Raw genomic sequence first — 22869 nt, 5'->3', positions numbered from 1 at the left:
TCATTAATTCTTACGGGATTGTTGCAAGGGTGAATATGGGTAAGATGTAATGGGATAGCTTGGGAGTTCAGTAGAGTTTAGTGCTTGTTGCAGGGTGGAGGTGCAGGAGCTGGTTTCTTTGCTCAGTTCTACATGATCATAACCTTGCCTTTAACCTCTGTGCTGTAATACCTCTTCCTGTGAGTATTATTTATACAGTTATATATAATTTGTGGGATATATAATGGAAATTGCTATTTACCTGTACCTTTTGTTTTTATTGCAGTTATTACTGTGCACTTAGGAATGTGCAGGATTTCTAGTTAAAAGTGGAAAAATGTTTCCCCTTTAAATGCTCAAGCAATCTGTAACGGGCTTAGAATACATACTGTGACTTAGTCCATTAAGTTAAAAAGAAGCTTTGCTAATAAAGTGAGAATGTGCAATAAAAGAATTCACATTTAGTAATATTGATTCCTATCCTCATAAACTTCAAAAATATTAATTCCTAAGTATACTGCATAATACTTAACTTAAAACTGTAGAAATAAACTGCTTCAACCAAACCAGAGATGCACACCCCTTCCCTATGCTGGTTTTTTTTGTTTTCCTGACAGGCTGAATGAGGGTGCCTTGTTCTACTTGACATCTGCCCATGTCTGAGTAAGTCTAATTTGTACAATAGTAATAGGTACTTGAGCTGTGCCCTTGGTAATCAGTAGATTAGGGGTGTGTGTGACACGTTGGACACTGAAGGGACATGCTGTATCTAAGCTATTCAGTTTCCTCGTGAATGGACTAATATGTTCCGCTGCCCTTCCCTGATCTTAGTAACCACATAAAGCTTTATGCTCTTAAAATAACTGACAGTCAGCAGCTGATTCCTTACCAGAATTTTTTTCACTGCTAGTTGGGAGAAAGTGGGATCCAAACGTCATGAGTTTTATCTTCCTGGAGATAATAGAGGTTTTCTTTTACTTGTGTTTGCTGGATTGCTTCTGTGTATTTTGTTGTTGTTTGTTTTTGGTTTTTTTTTTTCCACATGCAGTGCTTATCTAATCAAACTTTCGTCAGCGCAGTCTGTTTCACCAGTGTGGATTTATTAAGTAGAGCTGGTGATGAATGAGCTTTAATATGCTGAAGTTTTAGCCATAGGTAACTTATGTTGGAGAAAGGCTTTATGAAGGATAGAAAATGCAGGTGAAATGCAAGTTGTTTACAGAATGCTGAAGATACGGTAAATCTATAAGGACTCGAATGTTTTAAGAACACTTCTACATCAAATTGATCAGGTGTTTTTGGGCCAACTAATAAGCTTCGTAATATTTCGATTCATCTTGCCATAAATGTGTGAGACTCGGGTTCATTGGGCAAATCCAGGCATGAAACAGTTGATCAAATGACTTACAATTCAAAAGAATATTTTATTTAAAACAATGTTTTGATACCCTTCAGTGTTGCAAAATTTCTGCTTGGAATCTCCTTGGAAAACGAAAAGCTAACTTTGCTGATGGTAAAGTAAGGGCACTGAAGAAGGGGAGGGGCAAGGGAGAACCCTTCTGCCACCTGTAAGGCATTGCAGATGCATGGGACTTGCCAGCCTGGTTCTTCACAGCTTACCGTCCAAAACCTGAAATACAGCCTGAAATGGTGAATGCAGCAAGAGGTGTCCGTTCCACTATGGTCTGGAGAGACGTGTCTGTGGGGTCTACTGGATGTGAAATACTGGTGGGGAAGAGCTGTCTGTCTCAGCTCTTTGTGAGGCCGTCAGCTACAAAGCCACAGCAGATAGACTAGTTAGTCTAGACACAAGGGTGTAGGATGGAGGCAGTGTCATCTTCACGGTCAATGATGTGGAAAGAACAGCTGATTTGCTTCGGATAAACCATAGCAATAATGTACAAAGACAGGAGGGACCTCTGACAATGACTTGTGGCTCACACAATCTTGTGGATTGGAGTTTGAGGAGAAATGTGCTCTGAAGTCCAGCTGTTATCCTGCCTGTCACTTAAGGAGTGTATAAGCAGTCAGGTTTGTTTTTTAAACTTCAGTTATGTAAATATTTATATAAAATGTAACTCTGTGTTTGCCTTGAAATTTAACAACAACCCTGGTATTGTCAGACCCGTCACTCCTGGAGTTCAAATTAGGAAGCCTGTAACTGCCAAAACATGCATTGACATGCGAGCCAAGATCCATTAGGGCACAGATGCTGGTGTACTTAGGCAATGAAATAATCCTGTTTTAGCTCAGGAACACGGAGGCATGGTTATGCTCCTGCAAATTCTCTGCAGAGGTGGAAGTTGATGAATGGTTTTGAGATTATAGGTTTGATTGGATTGAGACTGTATAAAGGTTTTTCTTCCCTGTGTAATAGCTCTGTAGGTTTATTTTGCTATCTGTACAATGTCTTATTAAAGGTTGTTGTAGCTATGCAGTAAAACAGTTTCTGATTTGGTACAGGAGTCTTTCTGAATGATTTTTGGACATGTTTTAGGATGATGAGGACAAAGAAGTATATTGGAGCTTTATACTTTGCATGTCGGTAATGTTGCTTTTCCCAGCTTGCATCCTGCATATTAGAGTGTATTTTTTTACAAGCCTGATGTTTACATTGCTTTAATAGTGTTCTTTTGTGTGCTCTACAAGCTAGTTTTGCAGTAGAGTGGTTTACCTAAAACAAGAATTACTTGCACTGATTTTAAATATGGTTTTGTATTATGGAGTTCAGTGTAGTGGATCCTGCTCTATTAAACAGTCTCACTTCCTTTTTAGTATGTGAGGCTTACCTGAAATTACACTGCTTGTGAATGACATTTCAGGAAGTCTGAACTGATCCAGCATATGCCTGCTGCTGATTTTTAATGAACTCCTGTGTGTAATATGAAGTGTGGTGTGTTTTTAGTAACAGAAGCTTCCTTAAATTGTAGACTTTGGGCAGTTTCACACAGCTTTTAACAAAAATTGCTTCAGAGAGCTAAAACTGAATAGCTTTGATAACAGTATGTTGATTTATTATTATTACTTTTTTAAACATAGTAAGGAACAGTGTTGTAGTGTCTTTGCAACTAGAGAGAAATGGGGAGTGTTATTTTTTTGAATGTCTGATGCCCTCTTTAACACTTGCTCCTAGGCAGCCCTGATTCAACAGATGTTGCATCTGGGTGTTTGCAGCTGGATTAGAATAACCTCTGATGGAAAGGCCTGAGTCTTTGCTGTTATTGTGCTATCAGAGTGCTTGGCAATCAGCTTGCACTTCTTGTCATCTTTAATTCTAGGGGCTTTTGAGTAGAGAAGATTGGCTTTTTGTACTGGGTTTGCAAGAGGCAAAGTGCTGCTGTTAAAATCGCTGCTTACTTGCACTTGTAATGCTTCTCTGTGCTGTGTCAACCTTGAGCGCCTGGTTCTTCCTGCAAAGGTTTGCACATGATCTGCTTACTGGAGGCAGTCTTGTGTTTTAAATTAAAAAAGAGAAATTTAAAAATTGAAAAAACTTATGACCTTTCTTATGAAGCAGTTTTCTCATTTTTTATGTAGTCGAGATGAACAACTGACTGCGACAAGTTTTGATCTTTTATTCTTTTGAGTTTAATGATGCTATGCTTTTACTTAGTTTTGTGTGTATGCGAAAATGCTGCGAAAAGTACAGCTCAACATCTAGTTTGCAGAAATTTTTCTTAGGTGTTTTATTTTTTGAATATTCACCTGAGAACCAATGCTGGTATAAAAAGGTAAAACATCTTTCATCTGAAGTGCTTATAACTCAGAGTGCAAAAAGAGAGCAGGTGCAGATGGGGATCTATAGAAAAATCAAACTGAGTGACTAAGAAGAAACAGTTGGGATGTATCAGCGCTCTGACCAATGTCAAGTGCCATGAGTCATTGCCAACTCAGTGTTGTTTTGAAGGAGAAATTATCACTCTGTGTTTTCAAGGCACAATTTTGGGTAAGGTGTCACATAAAGGAAAATGCAGAGGTGCTTGTTGGATGAATTGTCAAAGTTTGATTTAATTAAGGGGAACAAATATTGCAAAAGCAGCAAAACTGATCCCTGAAGGGCATGAGGAAACAGCTTTTCATGCTTGAGGGGGTGAGGGAAGCAGGAGAATTGGATGGATGCGCTGTAGCAAATTAATGTGGCTGAAGAGACAAGGCAGGGAAAATGTTTCAGAAATTTCAAAGGTCTAAGAAATGCAGAGCTTGTCTGAAACCAGAATAATTTAGTTTAGTGAAAGATGGATTTTACCTGAGTAGATAATGAGGGAGAAAATGTTGCATCTTGAGGATGGTGGAGAGAAACTTCTGGAAAAAGTTGTGTATTTGACAGTAACTCTTTATACAGGCAGCGTACACTTGTGGAAGATGGCTTTTTTCCTGTTTATCTAAATTGATTTGATGACATAAATTGATAAAAGGAATTTGTCAATGTAACTGCATTTGTTTAAGGGTCTTGCTGGTCTGAATGTTTAAGTTCTTTAGAGAAACAACACCGTTCATATTTCCTGTATCTTCTCTCTTGCCAAGGGAAAAGATCCTGCAAACAAAACACTCTTTCTTTACTCCCTCTGGCAAACAAATTACCAGTCAGGCAAAACTGCACATGCCTAATGATGTAGTACGGCAGGCAAGATGAAAAGCGTAAATGTCGATCTGTCCAAAGACTTGAAGTGGTATATGGGTAGAAAAGAAGACGTGAAATGATTATTTTGATATCAATATTGTCACATTTGCCCAAGGCTTTATAATATTAAAATGTCTGAAGACCTAGTTCAGCTTTTGAATTTCATTTTCATTCTTGATGCTTTGCTGGCCAAGGACAAACTAGAAAAGTTCAGTCTTTTTTTTTTTTTTCTACAGAATATTTGCATTGTCTGGAATGATTTGTGGTGACAAAAGTGACTTAGTGTTGATTTTCATTGGAAAGTAATTGAGTTTGTAACACATTTTCAGGGAAGACTTTTAAGGAAGAAAAAAGGAAAAAATAAGTGCATCCTTGTGAAGCGAGGACCATCCCAGGGAGGTTGTGGAGTCTTCTTCTCTGGAGATATTCAAAACCCGCCTGGACGCCTTCCTGTGTAACCTCACCTAAGTGTTCCTGCTCTGGCTGGCAGGGGGATTGGAGTAGATGATCTTTTGAGGTCCCTTCCAATCCCTAACATTCTGTGATTCTGTGACCTCCATCTTCTCTATGACAATACTGTAGATATTTGAAATTTGTGATTAGATCCCTCTGAACCTTTTCTTCTCCAAATTCAATAAAGATGAGCAATTAAATAAGGTAATTGCATTTTCTCATTTTTCTCATTACTGTTAGGCCTGAGTCTTCTATCATATCTGTTCAGTCTTTTAACAGTTGAGGAGCAGTGAAGTTTTGGTGCACCAAAGCTTTGGTCGTTGCATCGAAACAGTATACTATGATTATATTTCCTCTTAGATGTTCTCATTGTGCTCATAAAGCACACATGAATACAAGACAAGTTAATTAGAAACTAGCATCCTAGATTAGATCGTGTTTTTACAGGCCAAAAGACTAATCGAAGTTTATGGTAGTCAAGGGAGTAGCAGAGATACAGGCGACACAGCTGAGCAGTAGAGAGTAAATTCATGCAGCAAGAGTTTATGTGCACTAGGTCTGTGGAAGATTAGGACAAAAGCTTTTCATTGAGATTGGCCCTCTTTATATTACCTCCCTTTTTGTCTTTTTTTACCTTCAGACTTTTCAGTTGATGAGGTTTATTCTGGAGTTAGTTTTCTTTCTGCTGCTGCTGGTAGTCTTGACATTTCTGTAAAAACCACGAAAGGCAGTATGGAGAGAGACCGCATGCAGATACTGTTGTGCTTGAATAAATTTCAGAATGCGGCTCGTCTGCTTTGTGGCTTTCTGTGATTTATTTTTTCTTCAAACAAAAAGACTCGTTCTCTTATCAGAAACAAAAGATGGATTCCACAGATGTTTGGCAGCTGCATCTTCATTTCCTCTACCATATCGAGCACACTCCAGTGTGGCTGCTCTTACCTAAAATTACAGATCACATTTATCTCCTTTGGTGAACAGGGGAGTTTCTAACCTGGGTGGGATGGATGAGTCTGTGCTCAGAGGGAGGTGTCAGGGATGTGCCACGTGCCTGGATCCCTGCAGAGATGTCAGCCGGTTGGTTTTCGGGTTGGCAGTCTCGAAGCCTTTTTGCCCCATCTGGAAAACTGAGGAATTCTGGAAGAGCTAATTAGCAAATGAATTTTAGAAACAAAAGGACCTAGTTAGTGAGCTGTAAGATCATTTGTTCCTCACATAATAAACTGTGTGTTTTTTCAAATAAAGCAGAAAAAAAAATCCCCAGCCTTGGTCTTAACAGTTGCCAAATCCCAGATTTCTGTGGATTTTTCTGATTTAGTTGGTGCAGCTGCCGTTGCATCTGCATTTAGGTATTCAAAGACCAATTTTGGAACAAGTATGCAATAACAGTTACTTATCAGATACTTCAGAGTATGCCCAAAAAGATTCCCGATTCGGCTGGAATGGGATTTCTTTCTTAAAATATACTAAAATTAACAATTCTGTCTGTCTTGATTATACATTAGTTGCTCTTCAATCTTATTGTGCTTACTCTTTGTTTTTAGAAAGAAACCTCACACATTTAGTATAAGAGTTGAGATACTTAAATTATCCTGGAAGAAATTCCAGCAACCTTTCTTTCATTGGCTTCCTTTCTTGAAATAAAAGTTCTTAATAAAGGAACAATTATGTTTTAAGTAACTGAGCCTGGAAGCCATAAAATTATTTATCTTTTTATCTTGCGATCTACTTTGCACACCTATAATGGTGGTTTTGTCTGTTCTGCTTAATGTATGTTAATATGACTGGTTTCTCAGATTTTCTCAGATGTTTGCTAGTATCTGTATTAGTTTTCGTGCTTTTTTTTGTAGTTGAATTAGGAACTTCATGCCTAAATGAAAAAGATGACATAAGCTTAGATGTCTTAAGTTTATAGTGAAATAGCCGCTAGCACAAAAGTTTGACATCCTTTGTGAAGGAGCTTCATCATGCCAAGAATGTTAGTTTTGATTTTTTTTTTTTGAGGATGTGGCAGGGATCTTTCGGGTGCTATCTATTCTGTACTTCTGTATGAAATACAGCAGCATGAATATGAATATTTCAGTTGGTAAACAGTGTTGGTAGGGTTTGTTTTCCCCTGTAGATGGTTGAAAATATTGCTGCATCAAATGGCACTATTCATGAGTAGCAATTTTCTGTTAGTGCCATTTAAGATGACCTTTTAAGGTCCCTTCCAACCCAAACTATTCTATAATTCTAAGATTTCCACATTCTTCATTTTGATTGTTAATGACATTTAAACCTTTCATTTAACTGGACTAATATAAAGACCTGTTTTGAGCATTCTTCTTATGAATAAATGCTTGATTATTTCTGTTCCAAAAGTGATATTGACATTAAGCAACCTCATATATTTTAACAAGTTTAGATTAAAGAAATCTATTAGAGCTGGTTTTGTAGTTTCATTGACTGATCTTGTGTCCTTTGGTCTCGGTCTAAACAGATAATTCATGCGACAACAGTTTAAATTACTGAAGTTACGTTTTGGCAGTAGCTAAATCATTCTTGAAGAATGATCAAACTCATCAGTATGCTGCTTTCCGCTTCCGGGGGATTTTTCACTGGATGTTTGATCTTGGATTAGAAGCAACAGATTTTTTTTTTTTCAAAACAGGCACACAAGTGCCTTTTGTCTGCTGGATGCATTTATGGTCACTTGAGCATATTCAGTCTCAAGTTTCACTTTGCAGACTTGTGTATGAGTGAAATTCCTGTACCGCTCTGTCCCTCCGTGAATGAGCACGGCCTTGGAGCAGCGCTCGGGTCAGTCACGTTTCTGCTTGGCATGAAGAATAGCTGTTTAATGAATCATGCTGTGAAACTTGAAGAAAAAAGTTGTAAAAGCTTTCCTTAGAGCAGAGTTATGTATGTGTTCTCTCCATCTTCAAAAGCTTCCAGTCTCTAGTCATCCCAAACAGTATCTCTTTACTCCATCCTATTTCCCTCTGGTTATTCTGTTGTACTTGATTTTCTTTAGCAGCCCTGCTTCTCTGTGTCCCTCGCAGTGATGTTTACCAGTGTTTTCTCTCTTTCTCATTAGGTCCATGAATTTACATCCTAAGTTCTTAGGCATGTGCACTTGAATATTTCAGAAGTAGTATGTTTTCATTTGAAATGTGAATGTTGGCATTTTAATTTGAAGCCTTTTGAATATATTCATGGAAGAGCTAAAGTTAGAAAATAAAGAACTGGAACAATTTCACTGGATTCTTTCTGAGGACAAGACGAGTTTCTTACCTTATTTATTTGAGATTTATGTTGGCCACATCTGGCCTCAGTATGGCGTGTATGACAGTGTTTGTGCTTGTTTAGGAGGAAATGATTTTGTAACCTCAGTGGAAGAATTAACCTTTTCAATCAAAAGTTTGTTTCCCTAGTAAATGCTTTTAGCTTTCCAAACTACTTTTTTTAACCAACCACTCCAAATGACTTAAGGTTTAATCATGTAAAAACTCACAGATTTAGTGTTGACTCTACATTTAAATAGTCTCTGGAGTTTTTTTCATTATTTATGAAGTAAAATTAATATTTGCTTTGTGATGATGGAGTATTTGATTAAAAAGGTAAAGTTGCTCTTGTATGACTAGAAATTGATGTACAGCGGTGATGAGTAAAATGGTAGCATTTAACTCTTAATTTTTTTTCTTTTAATTAAAGGAACGCTGGTTTGAAGTAGTAACACCCTCTTGCATATTTAAGAGCTGTTTTTTGGTTTTGGTTCAGGTGTGTTTCTGGGTTAGTTGCAACTAAACTTCTCTACATGGCTTCTGGATCCTACCATCGGTCCAAAAGTAGTTTCAGTATGTTGTTTGTAATACAGTGCCTTTGGCTCATGAAGTTTGAAACTTGATGTGAGCAGGAAATAGGTATGGATCTAAAATTTATTTTCTCTCTGCAAGAAGCCAGGCTACTGCTTTTAATGGGATGGCTACACTTGGAAACTAGATTATCTGCTTGACTGAGTTTGTACTTGTTCAATACTTAAAGAGCAGTTTGTGCTGAAAAGACACAACTCCAAAAAGTTCTCTGGCGACGTGTTTGTAGTACAACATAATCTCTTATTGTCATGTCTCTGTCTTGTGTCACTTGGGAAGTGAATGTGTATTGGTTGTAACTGTTCTCTTGATGGCAAGTGGTGGGTTCGGTGTTATGAGTCGTCATTTCTCTGCTCAGTTTGGGGTTTATTTGAATGCATCAAGTTAGGAGCTTTATCCAAAGCGACTTTATTCTTATGGTAAGGTACTTTACAGTCCTAAATCTAAAATAATCTACTCAAATAGCATGTATAGCATTCTCCCTTTGAGGGAGCATGGGATTTGTTTTTCTGCATGTAATTTATCCATTGTGACCCTCTATTAAAACTGGGAATATCGCTTTTGAGGACAGGCTGGCATAGTTCTTAAATTGGTAATGCACAGAACATTCAAAAACTTAAACAAATCCTGTTGTTCCAATAATGAATCATTTTAATATGCAGTTTAATCTGCCTTAGCTAGCTGTTGATCATTTAAATAAATACTTGTGAAATAAAAGTTGTCATCTTGAAAAGCAACAATGCTATCTTTAAATTCCTTAGTCCCAGAAAATACTTTTTGGTGGTAACTTTCAGCTATGATCAATGTCCTTCCATATAGTCAAATAGAATTACATTGGTTTTTAATCATAAAGGGAAGGGGAAGAAAACATTAAACGTTTCTGTGGGTGCGTCTGATCAGTTTTATTTCATTTTTCTGATAAGAAGACATCTAACTTTGAAAATGGAAGGACGCCTTTCCATGTGGGTGCTAAATGGTTTGGTACTTCCTACATTAAAAACAAATGAACAAAACCCCCTCAAAACAACTGAAGGATGTGTATGTTTGTGCCTTACTTGAAGGGAAAAAACCCCTACACCTGAACACCAAAAAAACCTTGCATTATAAAGCCCAACCAATCCCAAAACCCCCACTTGTATATTCCATTGTTTTAACGCTGGAGGTGTTCTGCATATCTATGTTCATGTGTGCAGCTTGGTAGTACATTTCTGATTATTCCATTGTCTTTGGACATCTGGGATGTGTCTGTGATTCAGGTTTTAGTTCACTTGGATGAAAAAATCAGGCATATTTTAGAAAATAATTGCACGATGGTGGGGTCTATGCTGGAAAAACAGGATACCCAGTCTTGCTTGGGTGTTCACTGTATGGGGAGCTCAGTAGGTTTTGCATCTGAAACTGATTTGTTTTAATGAGCTGCACTTCAAGCTTGCTAATGTTCTTAAGGATATTTGGTAAAAATGAGAAGTGCTGGGTTATATTTGCATTAGTGTCCTGCCCTGGACAGTGAACGCTGAAGCAACTTATGAAGTTTTTGTATCATCTTCAGAGGTATTATAGAAGCATCTTGCAGGACCAGTGAAGGCTGTCGAGGGAAACAACTCAGTTGTTTCACAGAGCGTGTTCTTCTACAGCCTGGTGACTACCAATCCCATAAACAGATGCATACTGAAATCTGAAATCCAGATATCAGTATGATTCCTGCAGGTAATAGTAAATTTAACAACTGAAGATAACAGTGTGCCGTTCAAATGTAGGAGTATGTCCATCACAGAAAGATTTCAGCTATAACTACAATTCTGCCTCATTACGATATTGTACATATATTTATGCCTGACCTCCCTATGACATTTCTGAAACCTGAGTATCTTGATAATCTCCTTCCATCTTCCCAAGCTGTATTATCACATCTAGCTCCCTCACGTTGGATTCCAGACGTTTCCAGCATGCAAACTGCCCTGTTCCAAATTCCAGACTTCTAGTTTCATTCTTCTGCTCCAGCTCACCTGTTACAGGATGATTGAATCAAGGCTGACAGCTGGGAAGGTGGGGGTGCATTAGCCAAGGATCTGGAAGGAAACTTAATTTGAAGTGTGTGTGTTAAATTTTCAGCCACCCTCGATTTCCTTCTGTTGTCCCAAAGAGCGCAGAGGTCACGTATCAACAAGTCAGCAAGTTCCTCAGTACCCCAGCTGGACAAGGACAGCAGAGACGTATCTGCAGTTGCTTAAATGTGGATCAATGTGACTTGAGTGAGTCAGAGCAATGTGGGAGTAAAGCAGAACTCGAGAACTGAAGCAGAGGAGTGTGCAGGCTTTGTAAAGCTGTTCTCTCCTGGCTAGAGCAGCATCTTTGGCTCTTGTCAGGGTTCCTCTTTGCTCTCACAGCGAGGTTTTCTCCTCTCTTGTTCTGCCTCGCCAGTAATTAGAGCACCAATGTGACTGTGTTCAGTTCTGTTTTGAGATAATTAAGGCTGGGCCCATACAGTAAAATACATAGTGGTCTGCTTTGGATTTTGCTTAGGGCTTTGCCAGGACATCACTGGTCTGTCATTGCAAACCGGACATCCTGGTCCTTGCCGCTGTTTAGTGGGGTGTGACAAGCCGTCAGCTGATGAGGAGCGATTATGTGGTGGATGTTGGCTTGATGTGAAGTTAGACTGGCCATGTCTCTGCTATGTGTGGTTCAGGAAAAATGAGGAGTGCTGCTTAGGAACAGAAACGGCCTTGTTCTCTGGACAGTTAACATACTGGGTTATAAGACCATTTACAATGCAGAACTTGGGAGGAAAGGGAGGGAGGAGGAGGGTAAATGAACTGAATCACATTACTGGAATTTGTTGTTAAAAAGAATTTATTATGCGGGTTCAACAACAGAAAGCTCAGGCTCAGTGACTTTATTTACTTTTACTTTTGCCCTTTGGATTCTGTATGCTTTTGTCAGATTACAGCAGTGAAGTAAAAGGTTAGTCACACTGTGCCTTGTGCATTGTTCTGGGGTGTTGATAAAAGATAATAATAAACAGGCTGCTAATTTGCAAGTACTAGAATTTAGTTATGTTGCATTAAGGCACTTGGTACGATGGCTGAGAAACCTGAACAACGTCTTAACTGTTTATTGGATGTAGTTATTTAACAACCCAGATGGTCTTCAAAGAAGTCTTTTATTTTTAATAAATCAGTATTCTGCGCTTAAGTTGGGTAGTGCCATTGTTTCCCCCCCTCAAGCCCTGAAAACTTGTTTCAGGACCCAGCAAAATTTTGCCACATTTGAAATAAATTTTCTTCCCAGAAGCTACTTCTAGTGCAATGAGGTATTGGTAGTTTGCTTATGTTTCTACTTCAGTTAAAGAATCAAACAGAAGAAGGTATGTTTATGTAATTTGTTGCTTGATTCAGGATATGAGCCAGAACATAAGTTTGCAGAAATTTGATAAGAAGCACTAAAGAACTAACACTTTTCTGTAACAGTGTTTATGTAAAACTCCTGTGGTCCAGTAATTGCTGTAGCTGTTGGTTTCCCTGCATACGAGTGTATTATTTACTGGCCAGTTTTTATTTCACTATTTACAGGGACTCTTGTGGCAAATGTTCATCTTATCTCAAGCTACCGAGTGTGTTTTGCTTCAAGTTCGGTACTGACCCTGTTGAATAAATTTCTGACTATTGACCCGGCTTTCTCCCTTCCCAATTTAACTGCTATGTCCTGTGCTTTTGGATTTGGAGCCATGTATGGCTGGCTCAGCAGAGATTTCCCAGGTGCTCCCAGAATTAATCTTGCTGCCTTTTCATGTTTCCAGTATATGCTATTCAAAGGCCTCAAAAGCTTCAGCTTTCAAGGGTTTTAGTGTCATGAAAGTACTGAGTTCATTTGAGATTGCCTTAGAATCAGTGGACACCAACACTGCTTTCAGGTTAAGGTTTGAAATTGAGAATTGGTGTTTCAAGTGAGTGAAGAAATGTTTTGCTAAACTGCAAAAATCTATTCAGTGGCAGTTACAAACATCCGTAAATACAGGCAGGCAAGAACAGTTGAGGCAGGACTGATGTCAGTGCTTGATTTTTTTTTTTTTTTTAATTTGATTATTTTAACACTGCAGTATGTGCGTTGATAGCATTGCATTTTCCAGGCAATGCTTTGTGCAATATGCAGCAAGACTTTGTTCAGGTGGCCTCAGTCACATTATGCCTTGTTTGAGTTACTATAATGATTCTTCTGAGGTATTATTGTGCAACTTTGTTATATTAAGTATTTCTTGGGTTCTTGGAAAGTCAGGCAAATAAAGCGGTGTTGCAGCATGACTTCTGGTGTTGTGGTGGAATAATGTTTTGTACTTGTCACAATGTGTGTATACCCTTCTGCATGTTATCATCTGCCTTGTGTGGGTAAAATGGTAATTACAGCATTTCCAGAAACCAAACTGGTGAACTTGAGAATGAGTAAAAAAACCTTAATTGTAAGAACATGTTAGAGCAAACATTTGCTTAATGTAAGTTTTGCTTTGTTAGGAGATCTAGAAAATGGTTATACAATGGGACACATATGGCAAGGAGCTGAATAGCTATAGCTGAAAGAATATGCAAAGGCTTGTGCAAAGGTGTGATGAGCAAGTGGGGATGTTTATAGATGTCCTTGTATTTCAGCTGAGTGTTATGTTGGTTCTGCTGCTTGTGCATAAGTACCTGAGCATGGTATTGGGTTTGTCTGACACACCAAACTTCCTAATTACATTTTAAATTCCTATATTTAAACTCGTGTAGTTCAAATTTACAGTGGGAAATTGTGGTCAGAAATATCTGTGTGTCAAATATTGTCTCATGTTGGAGAATCGCTAGATGTTTGTCTTGTGAGGAACAGTGGAGCATCAGAGTTGACACACTTGGTGTCAGTTGTCCGCATAATTTATTAAGGTTGTTTCATACCGAATTCAATGCTTGCTTGCTTGCTTGCTTCACTGAAGATGCACTGTTTTTTATGCTTGAGAAACTGTTGGTGGAAATTTGACATCTATAAAAGGTTTTATATTAAAGACTTAGGTTGGAAATGATCAAAAATTTATTGAAGTCGTAGCTTAAATTCATCCATCCTTGTGTGCTTAGCTGTACAGATTATATTGCATAGATTCAGGTATAATACAGAAGGATGTTTATAGTTGTTCTTACATATCCATGCATTTGCATTTTTCCTACTTTAATATTAATGATGCTTTGGTAGTGGGAGATAAGGAGGAGAAGTTTGATCTCTGGCCTTGTCTATGACTCTGCTTGAGTCACCTCCATGCCATCCTGTACAAACCACTTTAAAAAAAATTACTTTTCACAGTAGCTTCTGTGAATCTGTGTCATAAGAAGAAACAGGTACTGAAAAGCTGATGATGTGACAGCTGAAGCATGTTATATGAAGATGTTTCCTCTGTTTTTTTTTCCAACCAGACATCTGCCAGTTTCATTTGAATTTTTTTTGTTGTGCTGGAGAGTTGGTGAATAATGATTCCCTGTACACCTTTACCATGCTTTTTGTGACACTATAGACTCTTAATGTATTTCTTCTTGCCTATCTGTCTTCCATGCTGTTAAGTCCAATCTACAAATTATGACTTGCACAGAAGCCATTTCATGTGTTTGCTCATCCTTTTCTAGTTCCTTTGCTAAAGCTGGTGAGTTGTGGCAAGGAGCAGAATAGCTCATATCTGAAATCTGGTAACGTGGGGGAATGATGCTGCGTTTGTCAGCAGGTAGTACAGGTGTAGGAACTTTAAGGCTGGGCATGAAATAGTCCAGGCTAATGATGTTGCACAAATAAACCGAAGCTTAAAGTTATATTTTGCATCAGTGTCCTAAATGATTTTTCTTGTGCTTCCTCTCCCCTGGCCCCATTTAAAACGGGAATTGAGGGAAATGAGTATTTGTCTTGTAGAGCAGTTCTCATGAATACCAGAAGGTGGCATAACTGATTTTCCTAAAAGTGTTTTGAATGCAAGAAATATACAGGATGCTACTAAGCTTATTTTAAAGCTCTTGGTCAAATTTTCGTCTAAGGAAAGCAGGATCTGTTTAACCCTTGATATCGAAGGGAGATATTTAAAGGTGTAGTTATTCTACTCTTTTTTAAAAAGTGAAAACTCTGGTGGGATTCATGCTGGCTTTTATAGCTAAAGTTTTTGAAGTTGGAAGTGGCTTAACTGAAGTGCAGAATGGAAAGAAGGGTTGTCCATCCTGTGCACTGCGGAATTCTGCCCTGAGCTATTTGTTCATGGGAAACCAAGATTCTTTCACATTGTTTAGATATTTTGCTTTACCAGTTTGCAAAATGAGGGCAATTCCTGTCTGTTTTAAGCTCTTCAGGTTAGCTGGTGCTATGCAAGAATAAATTATTAGCATGGTAACTCATAAATTGTAGATTTATGCTATAGAAACTCTAATCACATGCAGATTTATAGGGGTACCAATGTTAAGTGTTAGAAGCAGTTAACTGGAAAGACTGCAAAAAAGACCAATGAACACTTAAATGAAAATCTAGTATCAGCATAATATGTATTTCATTCTGGCAAACTGGAAACTTAGTTTTTGCGCAGTGTTGCCATACATTTGATGGCAAGTTGATGTAAATAAGGCATGAGGTACCATCTCGTGTTTCTTTCCGTCTTAAAGAAGTGTATCTCTGGTGCAGTCGTCCCCAGTATGGTGTAGACAAAAAGTAATGAAATATACCTTAGAAGTAGGTATTATTTCCATTCACAGATCCATTGGGGCTTATTCATAGAGCGTGTGTATTGGGCACAATTGGCAAGGTTTTGTTAGTGGGGTGTTGGTGCGGGGCTGTCCTGCGTGGGATGGGGCTGTGACTGCCCTGTGCCAGGCACACCTGGGCTTCATTTTGCATTAAAACTATATTTTTTTGAGTAGGTAATTACTGTAGGACAAAACCAAAACTCTTTAAGTATTGAGATACATGGATTTTTTTTTTTTTCTTTCCTTCAGCTCCCTCTGGCAGGCAAACACCTGAATTACAACTGCTTTATTGTAAACTGTCAGAGAAAGGCTTGTACCAACTCATAGTTATCACAGTTGTTTGATGGGGGATATGTATTTATCAAAAAGAGACTTTCGGCTGTAGAAAAGTAGATGACTGCAGCTGCAGGAGGTGCTGGAATAAAAATATTTCTTGTTTCAGCCGACTTTGGTGTGGTCCTTTTGTGCAGCAAAGCTGTGCAATGCCATTTCACCCCCAGGGCCTCTACGCCATGCTCGTGTATTGATTTTTTTCTTTTTTCTTTTTTTTTTTTTTTTTTAAATGCGGCCTCTCCTGAGGCTGCTGTGATTCACTAGAGCAGCACAGATGAGAGGAATGTGACTGTTTTGCATAGAAGTCTGGTGTTACTTGCAGAATTTTTAGACCATTTTATTTTGCTGATTTAACCCCCCCGAGGGAGGGTGGGGGGCAGTGGTGCAGCTCTGCTTTGGTGGCTTCACCTGGGCTGAGCCATTTGACTGTGCAGTCCTCTCCTCAGAGCTTTGTTGATGTGTTGCTTGTGTGGTTGGTGGTGTGTTTTTTTTTTTTTAAATTATTATTATTATTATTTAAATTTTTCAGTTCTGTTTTTTCCGAGGTACAGTTTGCTGGGATGAAGTGGTGTGATCACAGGTACAACACTACGAACATGTAGAAAACGGCCCAGAGTGTGCGGTGGTGCTGGTAAAATGACCCAGTTGTGGGACCCATAGAAGTTGCCACATGGACATTTCTGAAAGCCCTAAACTTCAGTTTTCATTAAGAGTCAGATGTTTGAAGTTTTATGAAATAAATGTTTATAATGAAGATACTTTAAACTATTTGATTTAAATATTTCATAGTTAAAAAAAATCCAAATAAGATTAGCATTCTTCTGTGGGCCTTTCTAAAAACAGCTTGTGCTTAGGCTTCTCACGCTATGTACAATTATTTTATGCAAAGCAGCATGTCCTGATTTGATCCTAAATTATCCGCATAGTTACATTGTCACTAAATAGGGATGTTGTAACTGCGAAGTTGTTCCACTTGGCTAAGTGAATATTTTAAAACTGTCACTTTAAATCTGTTTTTGGAAATGAATTCATAGATTCTATGTTTGCACACTATAATAAGCTTGAATGAAATAAATAACTTGCATTTTTGAAACTTTGTCTAGGAAACTTACATTTTTCCTTGAATTTATGTTCTCATAGATGCTAGAGAAGACAGCAGTTTGTAATTTTCTGTCTATAATTAATTTTTTTTGCAGGAATTTTGACATTTGATGAATTAGAAATAGAATATAGTGGCATATTTTGGAGAAATTGAACTGTTTTATATAAAGCATCATTTTCATGATGGTTCTTTTTATCTTCTGGAAAAAATCTAAATGTAAGCAAGGTGTAAGTTTGAAAGTCTCATGTATTTTTTTTTAATGTTAATAACCACAAAGATTGTGCTAATTCTGTGGCATGAACATAATCCTTGATTGTACACCCTCCCTACACCCCCATTCAGCTGAAATTTAAAGGCGGTGCCTTTTGGGTCCTTTGTGAAGGAGTCTTTGGACTACGCCCACTTTTGTCAAACAGGAGGAGCTGATTCCTGATTGCTTTAGGCTTTTATAGGAAAAAAAAAAAGGGCAGAAATTTAAAGTATGAGGGTTTAGTACAAGACTCCATCTGTCTCATGTGGCCCATTCAGCTGTTCCACCTTTGGTACTAATTCCATCTGTTCTCACAGCATTTAGTTGGAATCATCTGTGGACTTGAAACTCCTTATCTAGTGTAGAGAAACTGTATGTTTTATTTTTCACACCCAACATGGGAAATACTAATGTTAGTGATAAATTTCAAATGGAACTTTTTGCTGCGTAAGCCTTTCACGTGCCTTTGTGTGTGAAGGCAGGCTGAACTTTTAGGTTCAAGTTGCTGTTTCATAAAAACATGTATCTAACATGCTTGAGACTACGTGACGACAAATAATTGTTTATTGAATCGATGTGTCATATTTTTGTGACTCCTTAAAGGAATCTAGCCAGTGACAGTGAAATGACACGTGCGATGTGGTGCAGGAGCTTCAGGCCTTCTCCTAGAAGATGCCTTCCTGCTGTTCGTTGGCTCCCAGGTTGCGCACAGCGGTTTCTGGCAACCCGGACTTGAAGCATCAGCATCTTTCTCAAACTCTTTTCAATCTCCTTCTCTGTCAGAGTCTTCCCAAGGGACTCTCGCCTTCAGATAAAGACATCAGGCTGCCCACACTGGCAGTTTTGTGGGTTGTGGGTTAGTGGACTGGATCCATCGGGGTGACAATGCAGTGGGAATTCCTGTGCTCGGAGAAAGTTAATCTTTTTGTCTTTTAAAGAAATTGAGCCATTACAGCTGTGCACGATAACAGCAGCGATCAATGTGCTTTATTCTTGCCTCCCCGTGTCTGCTCTTTGCAGCAGGGACAGCTTTGCCACGTGTGCAGGTCCTCAAACACTCCAATGGATAAAGAGAGTAAGGCTCAGGGAGTGCAAAATGACTAACAGATTCCATGTAAATAATGGAAGAATGAAAGAAAAGAGCCTACAAACTTTTATTTTAAGACTATTTTCAAAACACTTTAATTGACACATGGCTAGTATTATTTGCCGTTTGCTGTCTGTGGTGCAGGAAATACCGAAGTTGTTAGTGACTGGTGCTCAATCCTTGCCTCCTTTTAATTACTAAATTGTTTAATATATTTGCATCGTATGAGTCAGATGTGTAAATGTGTTTAGGCATAATTTACTAAAATAAATTTTGCAGCCAGCAGACCGTAACAGCTGTGGAGAAGTTGTTTAGAAATAAATTCTTTGTAGTTCATAGTTTGACCTAAAAAAAATAACTGTTGCTTCAGACTAATTATTTTCAGCAGGGTCACTCTGGCTGCTGTGACTGTGCATTCAGATTTCTGTGATGATTTATTAAATACGATGACCTGGGGAAGATGAGCACAGTTCTCTGAATAAATCTGTCATTAATTCAAAAGCATTTCTTCTTAGTGTGTTGTCAGCAGAGTATATGGGCTTGGCTCAAAAGTTGGACACCTTCATTAACTCGCTTTGGTTTTACCTCCTGCTAAGTGTTTTAAGACCTTATTTTATCTAATGTGTGTGTACCTTTTATGTGAGAGTAGTTTGGCCAAGCAAAGCTGAATTTTATTTATTTTTTTCCATATTATAACCTGTAGCTTGTCATTAAGTTAACAGTGCATCTTGACATTTGGAAATGATTTCTTGTTAGAAATCTTACCTCAATTTTAGAGCAACACCCATTTCAAGAATACACACAAGAAAATGCAGGGCATCCATAAGTGGCATAAAATAACTACTTTCATGGCCAGAAACACAAATAGATTTGAGATATTTCTGACACCCTTGTGTAGTTAGAAAACATATCTGAAACTGAATTTAATATTGTAATAAATTAACACTTCTAAATATTTGAAGTGTGAATTGTACAGAGATTAGGTTTTATTCATTTCTGTTGTGTTCTCCTTTTTCCTGTGAGTTTCTGGGAAGCTGACTTAAGATTTAACCTAAGTTACGTTTGTAAAATTATTTTAATATCTAATTGTGGCCTGATAGGAAATGGGTGTGGGGTTTTTTAACTGTTTACTGTTGCTGAATCATTTCAAAAATTTCATACTTAAACTATGAAGATATTTTTCTTGTTAATGAATGATACTTGCAAGGACCAGGGCTGTGGGTTTTTGAAGAATGTATGTAATGGAGAAACTCATTACTCAACATGATTACTGCTCAATCAGCCAGCTGCTACTACCTCTTTGGTTTGTTGAAGAACATACATTTTGGTAGTCTGAAAAATCATATGAGAACTCAAATATTTCCTAACTGAGTTGTCTGGGAGGGAAGGGGAAGTGACTGTGTCAGATGCAGGGCAATATATATTTGTCATATATGTATATATAGTCTGTATGTATATATACTCTTGATAGATATATATGAACACATATATATATATATATATAGTATGCATATCTATATTTATATATAAAAGCATTTTTCACTGAAAGGATGCATCCTAAAATGTTGCTGCAGTGATTTCCTCATTTATAGCGGAAAAAATGCAGAGTGGGTGGATGGCAAACTGCAGCACTTCTTATTAAACATGTGGTACCTGCCCTGCTGCTTAATATTTAAAGATTTGGAGATTTTTTTTTCCTGTTCTAGAAATGGCACTACACATATTGCTATAGAGACAGGAACCCGTCATGCTTACAGCATTTTGACAGCAGGAGGGGTTTGCTGCAGACCTAGTTTATCTCACTTCTTTATGCTTTCCAATTTATGATTATTCCTTGTTCCTTGAGCAGTCAACCCAATTTAAAAGAATTAGATATGTTTGACAGTAACTATTTTGTAAGCATCTCTGTTCCATTTGTGAAGCTGTGTACATCTTGATGTCCACAGTGCAATTGCTTCCAAACGATTCTGTAACTAAGAGCTGGTGTCTAAAGGGCTTTTTTTCCCCCGACTTAAAAACAATTCTCCAAGACAACATAGTGGATAGTAAGTCAAAGTACATGTGTAATTCTCAGAACTGTCTTCAGCTCTTTTAAAGCTTTTTTCTTAATTTACCTCAAAAAATTAATTGAAAGACTGTTTCTTTTTCTTCTAGAAAAGTTGTAGTTTCAATAAAGGTATTGCCAGGTGCATATTGCTGCGTTTTTTCCATACTTCAGTATTTGGGGAACGTGACAGTGTCGCTGTGAGGGGACTGCAGACAAAACTGCACTGATTTCCTTTGGATTCTTCTTTGGGCAGAGATTTGCTTTCCCTTTATGAATATTGGTATGAATATTTTCATGATATATGGTCAAAGAAATTGTATTGATTAACCGACTCATATATAGGGCAGTACTGTCAACACCATCTTTTAATGATTCTCTTCCAGTAATTGGAACAGCTGCAGTTTAATAGTTTGAGAAGCCAGAGGTAGAGGCATGAGAAGCATCCAAGTGAAGGAGAAGGAGCTGAATAAGGAAGCCAGTTAAACTGTCACACTTCTGATTTTTTTAGAGGTCCTGAAGAGAAATGTTGTACATCGTTATTTGCTCCTATTCAGTTGCTAGACTTGTGCCTTTACAGCCATATTTAAAATGCTGAAATTATTTGATGTTGAAATGATTATTGCATTTGAGCTCCGTGGCTTTGTGAATATTTTACTGGATTTTGGAGCTTCTATTTTATTTTCTTCTGTATCAAAATGGTCTTGCATAGTAGTATGCAACAGCTCAGCAGACTGGTAGTTGTAAGAAATACAAAAGGTCAGAGCAATTCCTTCCAATGTGAAACTTGGGTATCTGCCTTCAGTTTGGAGTAAGCTTTGCTAGTGCTAATATAGTAAAACAGAGGTTTTATCCTATAGTAACGTATATCCATTTAAAAGTGGAAACATGGCTTTGCATCAAGGAATTTTTAGGACACAGATGTTGGGAAAAAGAATCTCAAAAATCTGAAGATGTTTACTGGTCTTAACACCACCATTTTAACCTATTTCTCTGTGATGTTGAGTCTGGCATATTCTCTTATACGAGCAAACACTTCATTGGAAGGAAGTAGTCTAATGTTAGAAAACATAATATTTATGACATAGGTATTTAGACCTGTCTACATTTCTAGATGAAAATGGGAGTTGTAAATCACAGTCACTGTCACTTTGAACGTTTTTCTTTCTGTAAGGCTATCTGAAGCCTGGGGTTCTGGAAGTGCAGAAGACTTTTCAGGTCATGCTATAAAGAGTTTGTAAGACTTAAGAAGCAAAACCCTATTTCCACCTAGTGCATTCAGTTCCTCCGATATTTGGTAGGTGAATAAACGGAGGGAGGTAAGCAGCTTGCTAGAGCAGAACAGCAAATCTTATAACTGCAGCAAATCATTTGACTGAGCAAATATTTTTGAGTTTTGTTTTAGCAGTTTAAGGCCTGAAAAAAGAAATAAAACTTAATCTGTGCAAACTGATGAAAATCCAGTGGCATGTCTAGAAGTTAATTTATACTCTGCTTAGTTATCCCACAAAATTCATGTGGCATTCTAGGCTAAGAATAAATATTTTCAGACTAGTATAGTTTTATGTTGCCACTGGGCATCTTTCTGCCTGTGACTTTTTCTTCTTGAAACAACCTTGAAGGGAAGTCTCATGGGAAATACAGAAATGGTTTATAAGTTTTGTTGGAAGTATACATGCACCAGAAATGTAAACATGCTGGGCTGTAAGAGGAGAACTTGTATTTTATAATGCAGGTAAAAGGCAGCAAAGGCATGCATGTCGATAGTTGGTATGTATGAAACAATGTGGTAGCATTTGAGTTGCACAAAGGAAGGAAGAGGATATCACAAGAAATAGGAAGAGGGTCACAAGGGAAGCAGTTGCAGCTGCATTCCTACCCTGCAGATCAGGGAGAGCTTGCAGAAGAAAGGACGCTGTGCCCAGCACACTTGCAAGGGCTGGTTCTGTGGGTGGTTTGCTCACGGGCTTGCGGTGCTGCATGCCGGCTCCTCTTATTTGGGGCCAAACCTTGCTTTTTGGAAAACAGCAAAGAATGATTTGGGGTGGGAGGCGCAGGAAGAGGGGTAAGAAATGTCTTGTTCTGTTGAGCGCTCTACTATGTACCTCCTTTTTGTGGGGTCAGAGCTGCACTGCTGGACACCTTCAGTCAATAGCTTCTGGCCTTGCTAACAGCTCAAGTCTGTAAAATTGCAGCTCGGGACCTTGCCTTGGTCTTTTTCTTTTTTTTTTTTTTTTCTTCCTTATGCCACCTGTTCAGCCATTTTTGTGGAGGAGTTTTCTGCAGAAGTGCTTGACACCCTGTCAGTTACTTTGCTGTCAGTCTGCTCAGTGCAGCTTTGGAAATACTAGTGTGGAAATAATTGCTTAAAAACCAGACACTTCATCCTTCTCATTTTGTATACAGAACAAAAGA

At 38.1% G+C, this 22869-nt stretch overlaps 1 protein-coding gene across 6 annotated transcripts in view; it reads left to right on the top strand.

Moving 5' to 3' along the window:
- Window positions 1-22869, top strand: part of KLHL13 (kelch like family member 13) — an 83770-nt gene that overhangs the window by 20899 nt on the left and 40002 nt on the right. For 2 of the 6 annotated variants that reach the window (XM_065643184.1, XM_065643185.1), the window contains exon 2: window positions 597-642. The exons of the other annotated variants lie outside the window; for them this stretch is intronic. In XM_065643184.1, the coding sequence (XP_065499256.1) occupies window positions 635-642 (8 nt within the window). In that variant the 5' untranslated portion in view covers window positions 597-634. The remainder of the gene's footprint in view (window positions 1-596; window positions 643-22869) is intronic. 6 annotated transcript variants of the gene reach the window in all.

The sequence above is a fragment of the Caloenas nicobarica genome, chromosome 12 (assembly GCF_036013445.1).
Source record: "Caloenas nicobarica isolate bCalNic1 chromosome 12, bCalNic1.hap1, whole genome shotgun sequence".
NCBI classification, from domain to species: domain Eukaryota; kingdom Metazoa; phylum Chordata; class Aves; order Columbiformes; family Columbidae; genus Caloenas; species Caloenas nicobarica.
The sequence above is the reverse complement of the archived record's forward strand: the minus strand, read 5'-3'. Positions and strand labels throughout refer to the sequence as shown.